Consider the following 14,383-nt stretch of genomic DNA (forward strand, 5'->3'; position numbering starts at 1 on the left):
TATACTTTAACTCATCCGAAAATATAACCGATTCCCAAAACTCACTGGAATTTTTTATATGTATATTTGTTGGCAAAATTCAAACTTTTTTTTGATTCGACATTACGAAAAGTCTGCACACTAAAATGCATAGACAAACCATATAAAGACCGGAATCTTTCGTACGTTTTACCCTCCAACACCCATTTGTTTACATTGTTGTATTTGTAATTTGTCATGACGTCCATTTTGAAATTTGAAATGCAACAACAATTCGATGCGGTGTATTTACTTGTTTTGACAGATGTTTTTTTTTATTAAAATAGCTGTGGTGAGAATTTGACTTCTACGACGAATTGTTTTGTTACTAAAATGTCGCAAAATACGAACATTGGAACTCACTTGGTCATGTTCTTAAAAGTTTTTTAGATTTTTACAAAAAAGTGTGAATGCATTGTTCTTACTCACACTTCAAGGATTCCAGGAAGGTATAAACCATTCCTGTAGGTACATTATTGTACCAAGGACACGACCGAATGAGTTCCAATGTTTGCATTTTTAAACATTTTCGATAGGAAAATACGAACATTGGAACTCACTCGGAGGTGCTTTTTTAAGTTGTTTTGTTTTTTACTAAAAAGTGTGAACGCAAAGTTCCTACTCACACTTCAAGGATTCCAGGAAGGTATAAACCATTCCTGTAGGTACATTATTGTACCAAGGACACGACCGAATGAGTTCCAATGTTTGCATTTTTAAACATTTTCGATAGGAAAATACGAACATTGGAACTCACTCGGAGGTGCTTTTTTAAGTTGTTTTGTTTTTTACTAAAAAGTGTGAACGCAAAGTTCCTACTTCAAGGATTTTAGTCTTAAGTTGGCATCTGAGATGTTTCGATTAATAAATATTTATTTAAAAATGTAATATCTCAAGGAACTATTCTAATTTGTATAGTTTTGACTTGATTTCAAAAAAAGCTAATAGACAAAAGTGTTGGCTTTGAAAAATTTATAAAACTTAGTTGTAAGTATTACCATTATTTTGTTTCCATTTAACTTACATATTTTTTTAAAATGTCCCTACCTCCTAAATGGGGGGAAACAGACCCGCTCCCGTAGTAAAAAATACTTGTTTTTAACAGTTCTATACAAATCCGTCATCAAACTTTGTCGCCTGAGCTATCGTACTCTTCCCAAAAAATGCAATAGCTAATGTCGCCGTAGCCACTAGGTGCCACCCCTAAAGAATTTCTCAGCACTATTCCTTATTTTCGTGGTGAATTGACTTTAGAGGGTTGTGAATTGATGTTAGCAGCGGTGAATTGATGTTAGACCTAAGGGTGCGTGTAAGTAGACGTTTCAGCTTGTAGGCAAACCAGAATGACAGATTTGTTTCCGGTCTTTATATGGTTTGTCTATGCTAAAATGTTTAATGGTAGTGTTTTCCACATCTACTGCCAGGTAAGGAGCATTTTTTTGGGATTTTTTCTAACTTCCCTCAAATTATCAAGTTTTTTCCGCGGTCGGCCTGTTCTTTCCATCTTTTCTGTTGACCCTGTTTAATATGGTATCTGCATCTATTTAATATGGTTTATAATGAAATTGCCCTTTGTATCAATAAAGATTGTTTTAGGAGAAAAGTCTTGAAATATGTAATGGACTAAGTATTTAATTAAATTTAATCTAAAATTCCTTGTTAATATGTACAATGTAGATGTATGTATGTATATCTTATTAGTTTTATTATTTTGTAGTAATTTTGTAATCAGCAGATCTTCGATCAATTGATGAAATAAATAAATAAATAAAAATTCATAGGTAACATAATAGACGTCATATTTGGTTTTGTTTTTTTTTTTTGCAGATTTGGTTTATGCATGTTACCATCTCTGTTTGTTTACCTTTCGTCTATACATTTTTTGTTGCTCAGCAGCAGCCAAGTTCAAGTTAAATTAATTTTTATTTCATAATTTAAATTTGCAATATTGTTCTGAAGTTAAGCTAAGAAATAAATCATTAGTGCGGCATTAGTGTTTGCCCCATTGACAATCTTTAAACAAGGTAGTTTTATATTTTGAACACATATAAAACGATGATAATTTTTAAATGAAAAAGCAAAAAAATAAATAACACTTAACTAATCTTGTATTTAAATTCTTTAAGCCATAGGTAGAGATTAATTTTATCTCATTCGTAGTCAAAAACGCGCTTTTATAAAATATCAACGTCATGTATCTGGTTCCTGAAAAAAAAGATTCTTTTTAATTTGAAATGCTTCATACTGACTTATTACACTTTAACAATTAATCGACAGATCTTCACGATGCGTTATGTTTAATCGTAGAAGTTTTCTCCTCATTATGAATACCGAATATAATATCTTTTGAATTGAATTGATTTGAAAAATTCAATTGAATCGCAATCACTTTAGCTAATCTGTCATACCCTATTTTAAAAATTCTTAAAAGATAATTGCTTGTGCAGCCCATGTGCTTTGATGAAAATTGGTGATTGCCATGTTTCAATAATAATGTACTCGTTGGAGCGTTTTCAGAGAATAAGCTAATAGAACAGAATCGTCTGCAAGTAAAAGGGTTTTAAAAATCTCTGTTCTTCCCGATAACTCATCAATTAGGTCTTTAATAAACAAAGAAAATAAATGAGAACTCAAGAGGATCCCTTTTAAAACCCATTGTTGTTCTTAAACTAATCACATCCACACCATCGCTGTATTCCCATCATACAAGCTCCCTATCACACTTCCATTCTTTTCCGTAAAACAAGGCTTTTCTAACGATTCCATAGAATGCAGCCTCGAAATCGACAAAAAAGACATGCACTTTATTTTTCTGCTACAAAAATGTATCTATAATACTTGTCATCAATATGTTTTCGTATTAAGAATAACAGCTATGATTTTGTTATAAAATTTTATAAAAAGTATGTACAAAATATAATTCACGGTAGTTTCCTGGATCAGAAATATCTCCTTTTTACGAATTGGAAATATAATCGCTTCCTTACACTGATTCGGCTAGATTCAAAAATATCAGCATCCGGGGTATTGTTCTCAAAAAAGGCATCGCATCATGAAACAATGGTGTATAGTTTGTTGGGTTCAAAAGTTTTTGAAAGTGAGCTCAACATATTGGAAGATAGAATTCCTTTAAGTCTCTGGAATGCGTTAGGCTCTTTCTTCAAAATAACAATGCATTTTGCCTTTGGAAAGTAAGTTTGTATTGTTTGTTTGTTTCGATGTAAAGTGTTTTAAAACATTTGTTATTATGTTTCCAAAACGCTCTCAATGTTTATTTTTTTGCATGATGAGGTTAATAATGAAGAGCATACGCCCTTTTAGTTACTCCTTCAATATCTTTTAAATCCGGATCCTTTCTGATTCGAAGTTCTCGATTAGTATCGTGGCGATAATCAGTAGCTTTAATTTCTTTTCATAGCAGTTTTAGTGGCCGTTATAATTTCCTAATGTTCTCGCGGATGGAAGATGATGAGCCTAGTTTTATCGACATTGGTATATGATAAAAAATATTAAAGTCACTTAGTAGTCAAACACCGAAGAACCTTGCTGTACCATAAAGATGAATTCTCCAGTCTTATACTAGTACTAGTACCTTTGATTATCAATAAGCCAGAAGAGTTATCAAACTCCAATACTTAATAAATAATAATTTATAATAATTTGTTGTTTTCTCTTTTCGATTCTTTTGTCACCAATAATCATAACACTATCACCATTATAGATTTCTTAGAAATCGTTTAAAATTTGGAAAACTCCCTGCCAATTGTTGCAATTTAAAAAGCATGGTAAAACTTTAAAGTTTCGGAATTTAAACAATTAAATCATCTACAGAGTCGAATTCACAAGATACTTTTTTTCAAAAAGGCGAAAGATTTATTCGACATTGAAAAGAGTTTTTTCTCCTCTGTCCTTCTGGCTTGTATTAATGTCTTGTGTTGTAATCACCTTATATAGTCTTAGTCGCTCAAGGTGTTGTGTCTCTACTCTGTACATTCATGTGCTCAGTAGTATGTAATGTAATGTTATGTACCTTTTTAACTTTATAATGATTTTTAAAACAATAACATTATCTTTAGAGACGAAAAAATTTAAAAAAAGGAAGGAAGATAAATGAAAAGAGATAAAAACACATTCTTATTTTTTAAAGATTCATATGAATAAAATAATAAAAAACAATCGGGATGTCATGGCACAAGAATTTTTGTCAAGTTTTCTGATAGTTTTAAGAATGAATTAATAAAAATGAAAAAAGGTGCGTTGAACTGTCATGCCAGAGGTCTTGGGTTCAATCCCTGCCTGTGCCAACTAATGTTTTTTTTTCACAAGTTCCCTCTTGTGAGGAATTGATAAATTCTCCAAGAGTAGTTCTTATCATAAAAAGTGCTTTCTCAAATTAGCAGTTCAGATTCGGCTTAAAACTGTAGGTTTCCTAAATCCTTGAGAACAAGGAATGGTTGAGAGTTGTAAGTCACTAGGCCCTAGTCCTCAACGGACTATTGAGCCACCTAATTATTTTATCAAGAAAACACAGTTGTCGGTTGCTGTTTCCTGTGAAAAGAATATGCATAAAAACATTAAACCATTATTGCTGTAACTTTTGATTAATTGAGCGAGTTGAAATAGAGATTTAGTTGTCATCAGGTGAATTTATTTCGAAGAGAAAAGAATCGCATGCAACCTGCGGGTTTCTTGAGAGTGTATTGATGCTTTTTTGTGTTTAATTTGGTAGTGGTTATGTGAAGAGCTTACCTCTTAAGCGCAGGTAAGCTGATTATTAACGGCAGTAATGAGAGAACTTTATTTAATTTAAGTTTTACTTTGCTTCGTAACGATAACACAGTATGAATTAAAGGCAAGATTGTTATTTTATTCTTAAAGAAATTTTTAAGTTTAATCACAGTCGTTTATGACCTTTTAATTGATAGTTATAGAGATTTAAAAATTGCCAGATAAAATATAGGTACGTCTACTCGTTAGCTTTCATAATGTTTGATGAGACAATTTTGTTTGTTTCTGGTTTCTAGATGGTACTTCAAGAATTTGTAGCTTGTATTCTGATGTGCACGCATTAGTTAATGATGCACACGCGCTTTTCACCAACTTCTCGTTAGGTACATCTTGTCTATCAACAGGTATCATAAGATTCTCTTAAGCGTTTTTTTTTTTCTCAATTTTATGAATCCGACATTCCAACAGCTAATACTTTTTTCAACTTTGTCTATTAGTTGGAAGTTTTGTTTCAATAATTGCTTATTTGCTATGACAATCGCATCGAAGTCAATCTTTTGGTCATTGTTTCAACCAAAATAATAATCATAGTGCACAAATTTAATTTTGAAATGTTTCCAACAATTTTTTTGTACGCACTTCGGCATATTATATTAAATATGCACGTTCTTTCATTGTTTAACGTTTTCGGGAATATTTCACCAATTTTTTGCGGAATTCTCGAGCGTTAAAATAATTAACACGCTCAAATGGGTTAATAAACTTTATTAAATTTACTTTCAAAACATTTTAAGTTCTTATTCTGATCCATTTTTTCTTGGAGAAAATCTTAAAAACCACTTATATAGCTGATTTACAGATGTCAATCTATGAAAAATATTAAAGATCAAACACAAAAATCAAAGCTACGATATTAAAATAGTCCCGGGCGATTTTAATGCCAAGCTAGGAAGGGAAGACATCTTTGGTGGAATAATCGGGAAGAACAGCCTGCACGACAACACTTCCGACAATGGATTCAAGCTCATAGATTTTGCTGCGAGGCGAAACGTCATGTTTTCCACAACCAGATTGGCCATATTGCGATCGACGGCAGACACAATTCCAGCATTATGGGTGTACAAACTTTCTACCTCGTTGTAGCCAAGGTAGCACTTCGGATTTCTAGACCCAAGCAAAACAGGGAGATGCTGGGAGAAGGTACAACGTCGAACGGCTATAATCGCCAGAGATCGCCAAATCCTTTTCCGACCGAGTTACAAGTAACCTCTCTCGAAGTTCTCTGCCGCCAACACAATGTATCGAACACCAGTGGCAACATTGCCAAGATGCAATCGGAGAAGCCGCCTCTGATGTGCTGGGTTTCAAACAGCCACCAACAAGGAACAAGGAATGTCGGCAGGCAAATGCAGCTAAACAACAGGCACGCAAAGCGGCGCTGCATAAAAGGACGAGAGCTGCTCGTGAGCTCTATGAGCAGAAGAGGCTAGAAGAACGCCGACTTCTCAGAAGGAAAAAGAGAGGGCATGAGGAGCGTGCGGTCGAAGATGTTGAGAGGTATAACAGCTGGAATGAGGTTCAAAAGCTTTATGAACAGGTGAAACGAAATTCACAGGTACATAAACCTAGAACCGAAGGCTGCAAGGAGGAAAGTGGAAACATCATAGTGGAATCGCAGTCAATGCTGAGGATATGGAAGGACCACTTCTGCAGACTGTATTACGGCGACGAAGAACTGAATTCCGCTGTCAGGCAGGATGATCCATTCAATATAGACGACGAAAGCCAACATTCCCGTCCTCCCGACTTAGACGAAGTAAAGATTGCCATATCTAAGTTGATGTCTAATAAAGCCGCTGGAGCGGATGGCTTGAATGCCGAGCTCTTTAAAGCAGCTGGAGATAAGTTGGTTAGGAGCATGTACCAACTTATCTGTAAGATATGGTTGGAAGAAAGCATGCCCGATGAATGGAACCTCAGTATTGTTTGCCCGATCCTGAAAAAAAGATACCCTCTAAACTGCACCAACTATGGAGGAATAAGTCTACTTAACATCGCCTATAAAATCTTCTCTGCCGTAATATGTGAACGACTAAAGCCCATCCTCAACAACCTGATAGGTCCTAATCACTGTGGTTTTTGACCAGGAAAGTCCACAATTGATCAAATATTCACATCACGGCAGATCCTGGAAAAAACTCAAGAACACCAAATTGATACCCACCATCTTTTCATCGATTTCAAGGCCGCATATGACAGCATCTACAGGGACGAGCTGTATAGATCCCTGTCTAGTTTTGGCATCCTTGCGAAACTCGTCCGTTTGTGCAGGATGACCTGACCATGGAGAATTCACGCTGCTCCATAAAGGTTGGAAACAACTTAACAGAACCTTTCGATGTCAAAAAAGGTTTTAGACAAGGTGATGCGCTGTCATGCGATTTTTTTAACATCGTGCTCGAAAGAATAGTGCAGAGCTTACACGTTAACACTAGAGGCACTATCTTTCAAAAGTCTGTCCAATTACTGACATATGCTGATGACATTGACATAATCGGAAGAACTCAGCGTGATGTCAATGGGGCTTTTGTGAGTATTGAGGCAGAGGCGGCAAAATGGGTTAAACGGTTAATGAGGGCAAAACAAAGTACATGCTGTCGTCTAGAAAGGACATACAACACCGACGTTTTGGTCAAAACGTCACAATCGACAGACGTAACTTTGAGGTAGTCAAGGACTTCGTCTACCTAGGCTCCGCTGTAAACGCAGAAAACAACACCAGCGCTGAGATCAAACAGAATAACTCTTGCTAACCTATCTGTTTTTTTGGACTAAGATAGCAATTGAGTGGTAAAGTCCTCTCTCGAGGGACCAAAGTGTTACTAATTATCATCCCCGTCCTGCTATACGGTGCAGAAGCATGGACCATGACAAAAGCGGATGAAAGCACCTTGGGTCGCTTGGAGAGAAAAGTTCTTCGTGTGATCTACGGTCCCGTATGCATCGAATGGGAGTGGAGGAGAAGATGGAACGGCGAACTGTACGGGCTGTACAGCGACGTAGACTTAGCCAGAAGAGTAAAAATCCAATGACTAAGATGGCTGGGTCACGTAGAGCGCATGGAAACCAATGCTCCGGCCCGGAAAGTCTTCGAATCCGCACCCACAGGACAGCGCAGTAGAGAAAGACGCGGATCAGGTGGCGCGCATAAGTGGAAGGTGACCTCACCCAACTTAGAGAGCGAAACTGGAGACATCTAGCTAGGGACCGAGCTAGATGGAGAAGTTTGGTCAGGACTGTAGCGCCACCTTAAATAAGTAAGTAAGTAAATACCACTTTATTATACATTCGTCGACGGCTATCTCAATGACGTCTCCAATATTTTTTGTATGACTTCTTTTTCGTTATGTTGCCACACGATGACGTCCTATTTCTTTTGATCTTTGTAGTTTTTAAGTTATTTGAAAATCCTGTAAACTTTTAATGTTATTTCCGGCCCAAAATGTTTTAATAGAAAATTGGCCGACTGTTGGTTATCGATTTTTTTCTGTCATTTTTGACAAATAAAATTGGGTTGTTGCATAAAAAAGGCAAATGTAACTTGACAGTTTCATTGCCATATCCATTACGACCAAATGAGTGGAATGGTAAATTATTATCTTATGCTCACTTACTATACTACAAACTTTTAAACAAAAATAAATGGGTTTTAAACAAAAATAAATGGCTTTTAAATGCCAACACATAATTTCATATAAATCAAAATACAACTTACATATGTCCAAGTTCATGAGCAATTGTAAAAGCAGCAGGAAGTCCATTATCCTGCACAATTGAACAAGAATAACTTTTGCATACTGTCCCAAGTTCTGCAAGGCCAAGAGTATCACACTTAGCTTCACCTTCATTTCGACAAATCTGATCCCTATGATAATATAATAAAGTAATAGAATAAGTTAAGTTTTGCAGTTTTTTCACCAAAAAAATAATATCTTTTACCTTGTGAGCATGATCGCAGTGTCATAATGAATGCGTTTTTTGTGTAAAAAAGAACAAAAATGTTTAAGTAGTTGAGATGCTGATGTAGCTATTAAAGATCTGTGTATTGAGTTTTTGTTTTTAATGTTAATTTAAAAAAAAACTTACTTTTTTTACCGCGTGACATATTTATATCATCTTTAAGCAATACAATCGTAGGAACCGAAATATTTATTGAATTTCCGATACTTGCATCGGAAAATATATTAGAAACCTAAAGTTAAGTTTTTTTTTTTTAAAATTTAAATAAAATTATGAATGCACATTTTGTTACTTTTCTACTGAATTTAATTCTACTATTTTACTTAAAAATGAATCTCAAGCAATGTAAGCTATCATTGAATAGAAAACTGCTTTTTTAAAAACAGTTGTGTCTATTTATTGTTTCAGAACTATGAAAAACAATGATCTCAGTCATACGCTGGTCTTCCACGCCGACTATGAAAGAAAAATAATATTTATTTGATAGTATGAAAAAATCTAGGCAAATTTTCAGCACAAAGGAATGGGATGACTTTACTAAGGAAGAATTTTGCTACGAGCTTCATGCCAAAACTTATAAGTAATGCTCTGTTGTGCCATTTAACTGAAAACCATACACAATTTCCAAGAATCGCTTACAAGATACAATATGATGCTTGTTACTAAAGGTTCTTCGTGCTTCATACGTAACACTTTAAAGGAATAGCAAACAACCTATGGCAACCAAAAAACAAAACAACGATATACATAATGTAGGCTATATTGCAAACATAAACAATATCCTAGAGAGGTAATCCGGTTCCTGTGGTCAGAAGAAGGTAGGAAGAAAGGAAAAACTTTAACGTCGAGGCAATGAACACCATCATCAATGTCATAATCAACACCATTATTAACATTATTCTCAACATCATAGTCAACGTTTTCTTTTTTTCACAATAGTTGTGTTCACCAAGGTTTTGTCTAGATCAGAACAGAACAGGACAGCACAGTTTCGTGAGAAACGTCAAATCAAGTTAGAACAGTCAGTTTACAAAAAAAATGTTTTGTTTCTCGTTTATGATTTATGAACAGCAAAAATTTGTACTTTCCTGTCTAGAACAGTCCAGCACAGCGTCAGTGAACACAGCTAATGCCACTGCAAAAAATAATACATGTACAATTTTGCTATATTACAAAGTATATGTATACAGTCATTCACAAAAGTATTCGGAAATAAACGCAATATCAATAAATCGTGAATTTTCTTCTATGTTGAGGGGTTTTTATTCATTATAACTTTAAAATTAATAACTTCATAATATTTCAACACAAATAGAAATAAAATTATAAAGAAAAAAAATTATAACAAAACAAATTTAATTATTGTAAAAAGAAGTTACATAAAACAAATCAAACAATTATTCGGAATTCAGTTTCTATGTCGATATAATCTATGTGTTGCGTATGGTTTAATATCTTGTGGCATATCCTTTCAGTCGTATGACTTCCCTTAGTCGATTGGGCATCGATAAAACTAGCTTACGTGTTCTTTCTGAAGAAACTTTGTTCCATTCTTCCACAATGGCTCTTTTTAGAGTATTTTTTGAAGAGATCGGGTGCTTACGAATCGACCGTTCAATATCTGCCCAAAGATGTTCGATAGGGTTGAGATCTGGGGATTGTGGTGGTATTTTCAAGGTATTGGTGTATTGCGCCTTGTATTGCGCAGTGTGCTTTGGGTCATTATCTTGTTGAAATCGATAACGGCCCGAAAGACCAAATTTTTCGGCACTTATCCCCAAATTATCTTTTAAAATTTGGATATACTGTTAATGGATTCCTTTTATCTGTAATAAATTGCATATTACCAGCTCCACTTGCATTCATACAACATCACATTGCCACCCCCATGTTTAACTGATGCACTCGTATTTTTAGGATTCCACTCTGTATTTTTCTTTCGCCAAACCTTATTTCCACAATCAGGACCAAAAATGTTAAATTCAGTTTCATCACTAAATATAACAGTTGACCAAAATTCTTCAGTGCAGTTTAAATATTTTTTTGCAAATTCTAAACGTTTTTTACGATTCACTTTGCTTATGAAGGGTTTAACTCGTGGAGTTCTCCCATTATAACCGGCACTTCTTAGCGTTCTTCGAATAGTTTCGGCACTAACATGAACTCCATAGTTTTCAGCGAGATCATTATTGATTTCTGTTGCAGAGGTACGCGGTTTTTCTTTCACTTTTCGTATTATCACTGATTTATTTCTATATGTTAATTTTTCTCGTCTACCACAACGATGTAAATTTTGAAAAGAATTTCTTTGTAAAATGCTATGAACGGTTGATATGCTTCTATTTACACAAACAGCAATATCTTTTAATGTTTTACCGTCATCACGCATTTTAAAAATAATTTTTCTCTCTTCCACGGTTGTTTCTTTAGACTTTCTGCCCATTTTTCCAATAACGTCTCGATACAGTTTCTTTAACAATATTCAAGAACCGGATAACACGAATACTGCATTGAAACTGATTCTAGGTATGCGGGATAAACCTAATGTCAAAGTTTTGTGCTACAGTCATTGCGTTTATATCAAAATATAACCGTTATAATACAATTTCCGAATATTTTTGCGAGATGATTTTTGCTACTCTTTCTTCTTAACCTTACCCATCTCTTTGTTTCTAATTTCATTTATCGTGTCACAGTGGTCAAATGAAAGAGAAAAAGAATAGGATCCAGCATAGGTTTTTTTTCAATAAGTAATTTAATTACAAACAAAAACAAGCACAGTTATAATTTGTTATAAGTGTATTCCGAATACTTTTGTGAATGACAGTATATCCTTAATATACTGCAGTGGGAAATTTCCAACAAAACTATCCGCAGTAGCCAGATTTTTGTATTTAAAAATTGGTACAAGTGAAAGAAGATCTGTCAGAATAATTATAAAAAAAACACAAACAGAAGAAAGATTTGTGAAAATCCAATGTTAAAATTAACTTAACAAAAAAAAGGAATGGTAAGAACACATCTGGAAATTGAGATTCTATAAAAAAAGTTAATTTAACAATTTGTTCGTAGACTACTACATTAACATGTGGTGTTGAAGCGAGCTTAAAACTCGCCTAAATTCTTTATAAAACTGAATTGAGTTTAAATGAGCTTGATTCGCCTCGATTCCGGTCGGGGATCGGAGTCGAGTCAAAATTTGTGAAGAAAAACCTGTGTGAAGGAGCTGATTTTACAGATAATGTGTTATGGTCTGTTTACTTGCATGCTTGTGTACAAAAATGGACATGGAATAGGTAGCATATTTTTATATGGTGCTGAACTAATCAGTTCTTTATTGTTTAACTAACACGAATCAAACTATCACACTTGCACTTCACACATCGAAAACGTCGAAACATAATTTTTTTTTTCATTTTTCATTTTCATCTGACTCGATTTCGACTTAACCATAAGGTGTATTTTTCTTCTTTAAATGACCTACTTGAGGTTTCCTATTATAAGTACACAATGTATGAAAATTTACAGAACTTGAGCTTCATTAAAACAAAAATTAGCAAAACATACATACAACAGATATAAGTGTAAGAATGTAAGAATTCAAATCCGATTTATGAAATTCACTCATCGATTTGTCTACTGCGACTAAAACTTCCATTGTAAACAATTGTTTATCAACAAAACTTCGCTTTTTTCTGACTAGTGTGTGATATAAGCTTGTGGGCATATCATTCACTTTCATGTTAAGATCACCTGTGAAGGAATTGGTAAGGTTAGGCAAACTTTTAAATAAATTCAATCTTACCTGGAACATGAATTTGTCCTTGACGGTTTGAATGTCTCCAAACTTTGTGTATCAAATTTCTATCGTAATTGATTGACTTATAAGCTGGCTGAATTAAAAATGTTCCGAAACTTGATTTTATGTGGCCCGTCTGTAAAAATTACTAAAAAGAATATAACATTTTAAACAATTCAACACTGAAATACCATTCCACTACATAGCGAAACTGCAACACTTGATTGACTATCACCTCGAACATAACCCTTGTAGTAGCAACCCAAATAATCCTTTCCATCATTATGAACTTCTGTATTGTTGTTTAAAATTCGTATAACCTTTTAATAAATTTGAAATTGAATTTTTTTGATAATAAAGTTATGAGGTCAGAAAAATTAAACAAAAGAGAACGAAATACTTCCAAAAATTATCGACAAAGTTGAATTTTGTTGTGGAAGTTTATTTAACGACCTTACAACTTGAAAAGTCTCTCATTTTGGATAGCCGGAAATTTTGAAAAGAGTGAGGGATTTATTCAATAGAATCATTTGTTTGCAAATGACTCAAAAAATAAAGGTTTTCTTATGTACACATTGAAGCTCATCTGAACGCGTTACTCTGATTGTTTATCAGTTGTTCATGAATAAAATAGAATAGAATAGAATAGAAAAGAATAGAATAGAATAGAATAGAATAGAATAGAATAGAATAGAATAGAATAGAATAGAATAGAATAGAATAGAATAGAATAGAATAGAATAGAATAGAATAGAATAGAATAGAATAGAATAGAATAGAATAGAATAGAATAGAATAGAATAGAATAGAATAGAATAGAATAGAATAGAATAGAATAGAATAGAATAGAATAGAATAGAATAGAATAGAATAGAATAGAATAGAATAGAATAGAATAGAATAGAATAGAATAGAATAGAATAGAATAGAATAGAATAGAATAGAATAGAATAGAATAGAATAGAATAGAATAGAATAGAATAGAATAGAATAGAATAGAATAGAATAGAATAGAATAGAATAGAATAGAATAGAATAGAATAGAATAGAATAGAATAGAATAGAATAGAATAGAATAGAATAGAATAGAATAGAATAGAATAGAATAGAATAGAATAGAATAGAATAGAATAGAATAGAATAGAATAGAATAGAATAGAATAGAATAGAATAGAATAGAATAGAATAGAATAGAATAGAATAGAATAGAATAGAATAGAATAGAATAGAATAGAATAGAATAGAATAGAATAGAATAGAATAGAATAGAATAGAATAGAATAGAATAGAATAGAATAGAATAGCAGTGACACTAGTAGATGAATTTATTTACGAGACTTGCATAACTTTAATAAATTGGAAATTGGCGTGACTACTTTTACTAACTTCATTAAAAAAGTTGTTGGAAATGCTAGCGAAGAAAATGTTGTTGAAAAGTATAGAAAAAAGAAACACTAAATAACCGCATGAGCTATTGTGTGTTTGTTTTGTAAATGTCTATAACACAAAATTTTATTTAAATAAAAGGTGTTTGAACTCATTCAAAATTAAGCGTTATGTATAGACTTTTAGTTTAGTTAAAACAAAATTTCACTTATTTAAAATAATAATATAAAAATAAATAATATACAACAATAATATATAATAGTAATTATAAAAAACATGATACATAATTGTACTGTTTTTAATTTGAGTATTAAGAGAATTCTGTTATAATCATTTCTCTGTAACAGATTGATATTTCAAAATAATTTGATAGATTTTTCCAATTTTCACCATTTAAAATTGTCAAAGTTTGCTCATAGAACATAGTTTAGT

The 14,383-nt window shown here is 33.1% G+C and overlaps 1 protein-coding gene across 6 annotated transcripts in view; it reads right to left on the reverse strand.

The window, feature by feature from the left end:
* The window catches only part of LOC129953659 (A disintegrin and metalloproteinase with thrombospondin motifs 9), a 161,069-nt gene that overhangs the window by 84,922 nt on the left and 61,764 nt on the right, over positions 1-14,383 (reverse strand). For all 6 annotated transcript variants that reach the window (XM_056066985.1, XM_056066984.1, XM_056066987.1 and 3 more), the window contains exons 5-10: positions 12,757-12,885; positions 12,572-12,701; positions 12,338-12,519; positions 8,893-8,998; positions 8,746-8,833; positions 8,522-8,671 (exon numbers count right to left, since the gene is read on the reverse strand). In XM_056066985.1, coding sequence (XP_055922960.1) covers positions 8,522-8,671; positions 8,746-8,833; positions 8,893-8,998; positions 12,338-12,519; positions 12,572-12,701; positions 12,757-12,885 — 785 coding nt within the window. The remainder of the gene's footprint in view (positions 1-8,521; positions 8,672-8,745; positions 8,834-8,892; positions 8,999-12,337; positions 12,520-12,571; positions 12,702-12,756; positions 12,886-14,383) is intronic.

Source organism: Eupeodes corollae, chromosome 1 (assembly GCF_945859685.1).
Source record: "Eupeodes corollae chromosome 1, idEupCoro1.1, whole genome shotgun sequence".
NCBI lineage: Eukaryota > Metazoa > Arthropoda > Insecta > Diptera > Syrphidae > Eupeodes > Eupeodes corollae.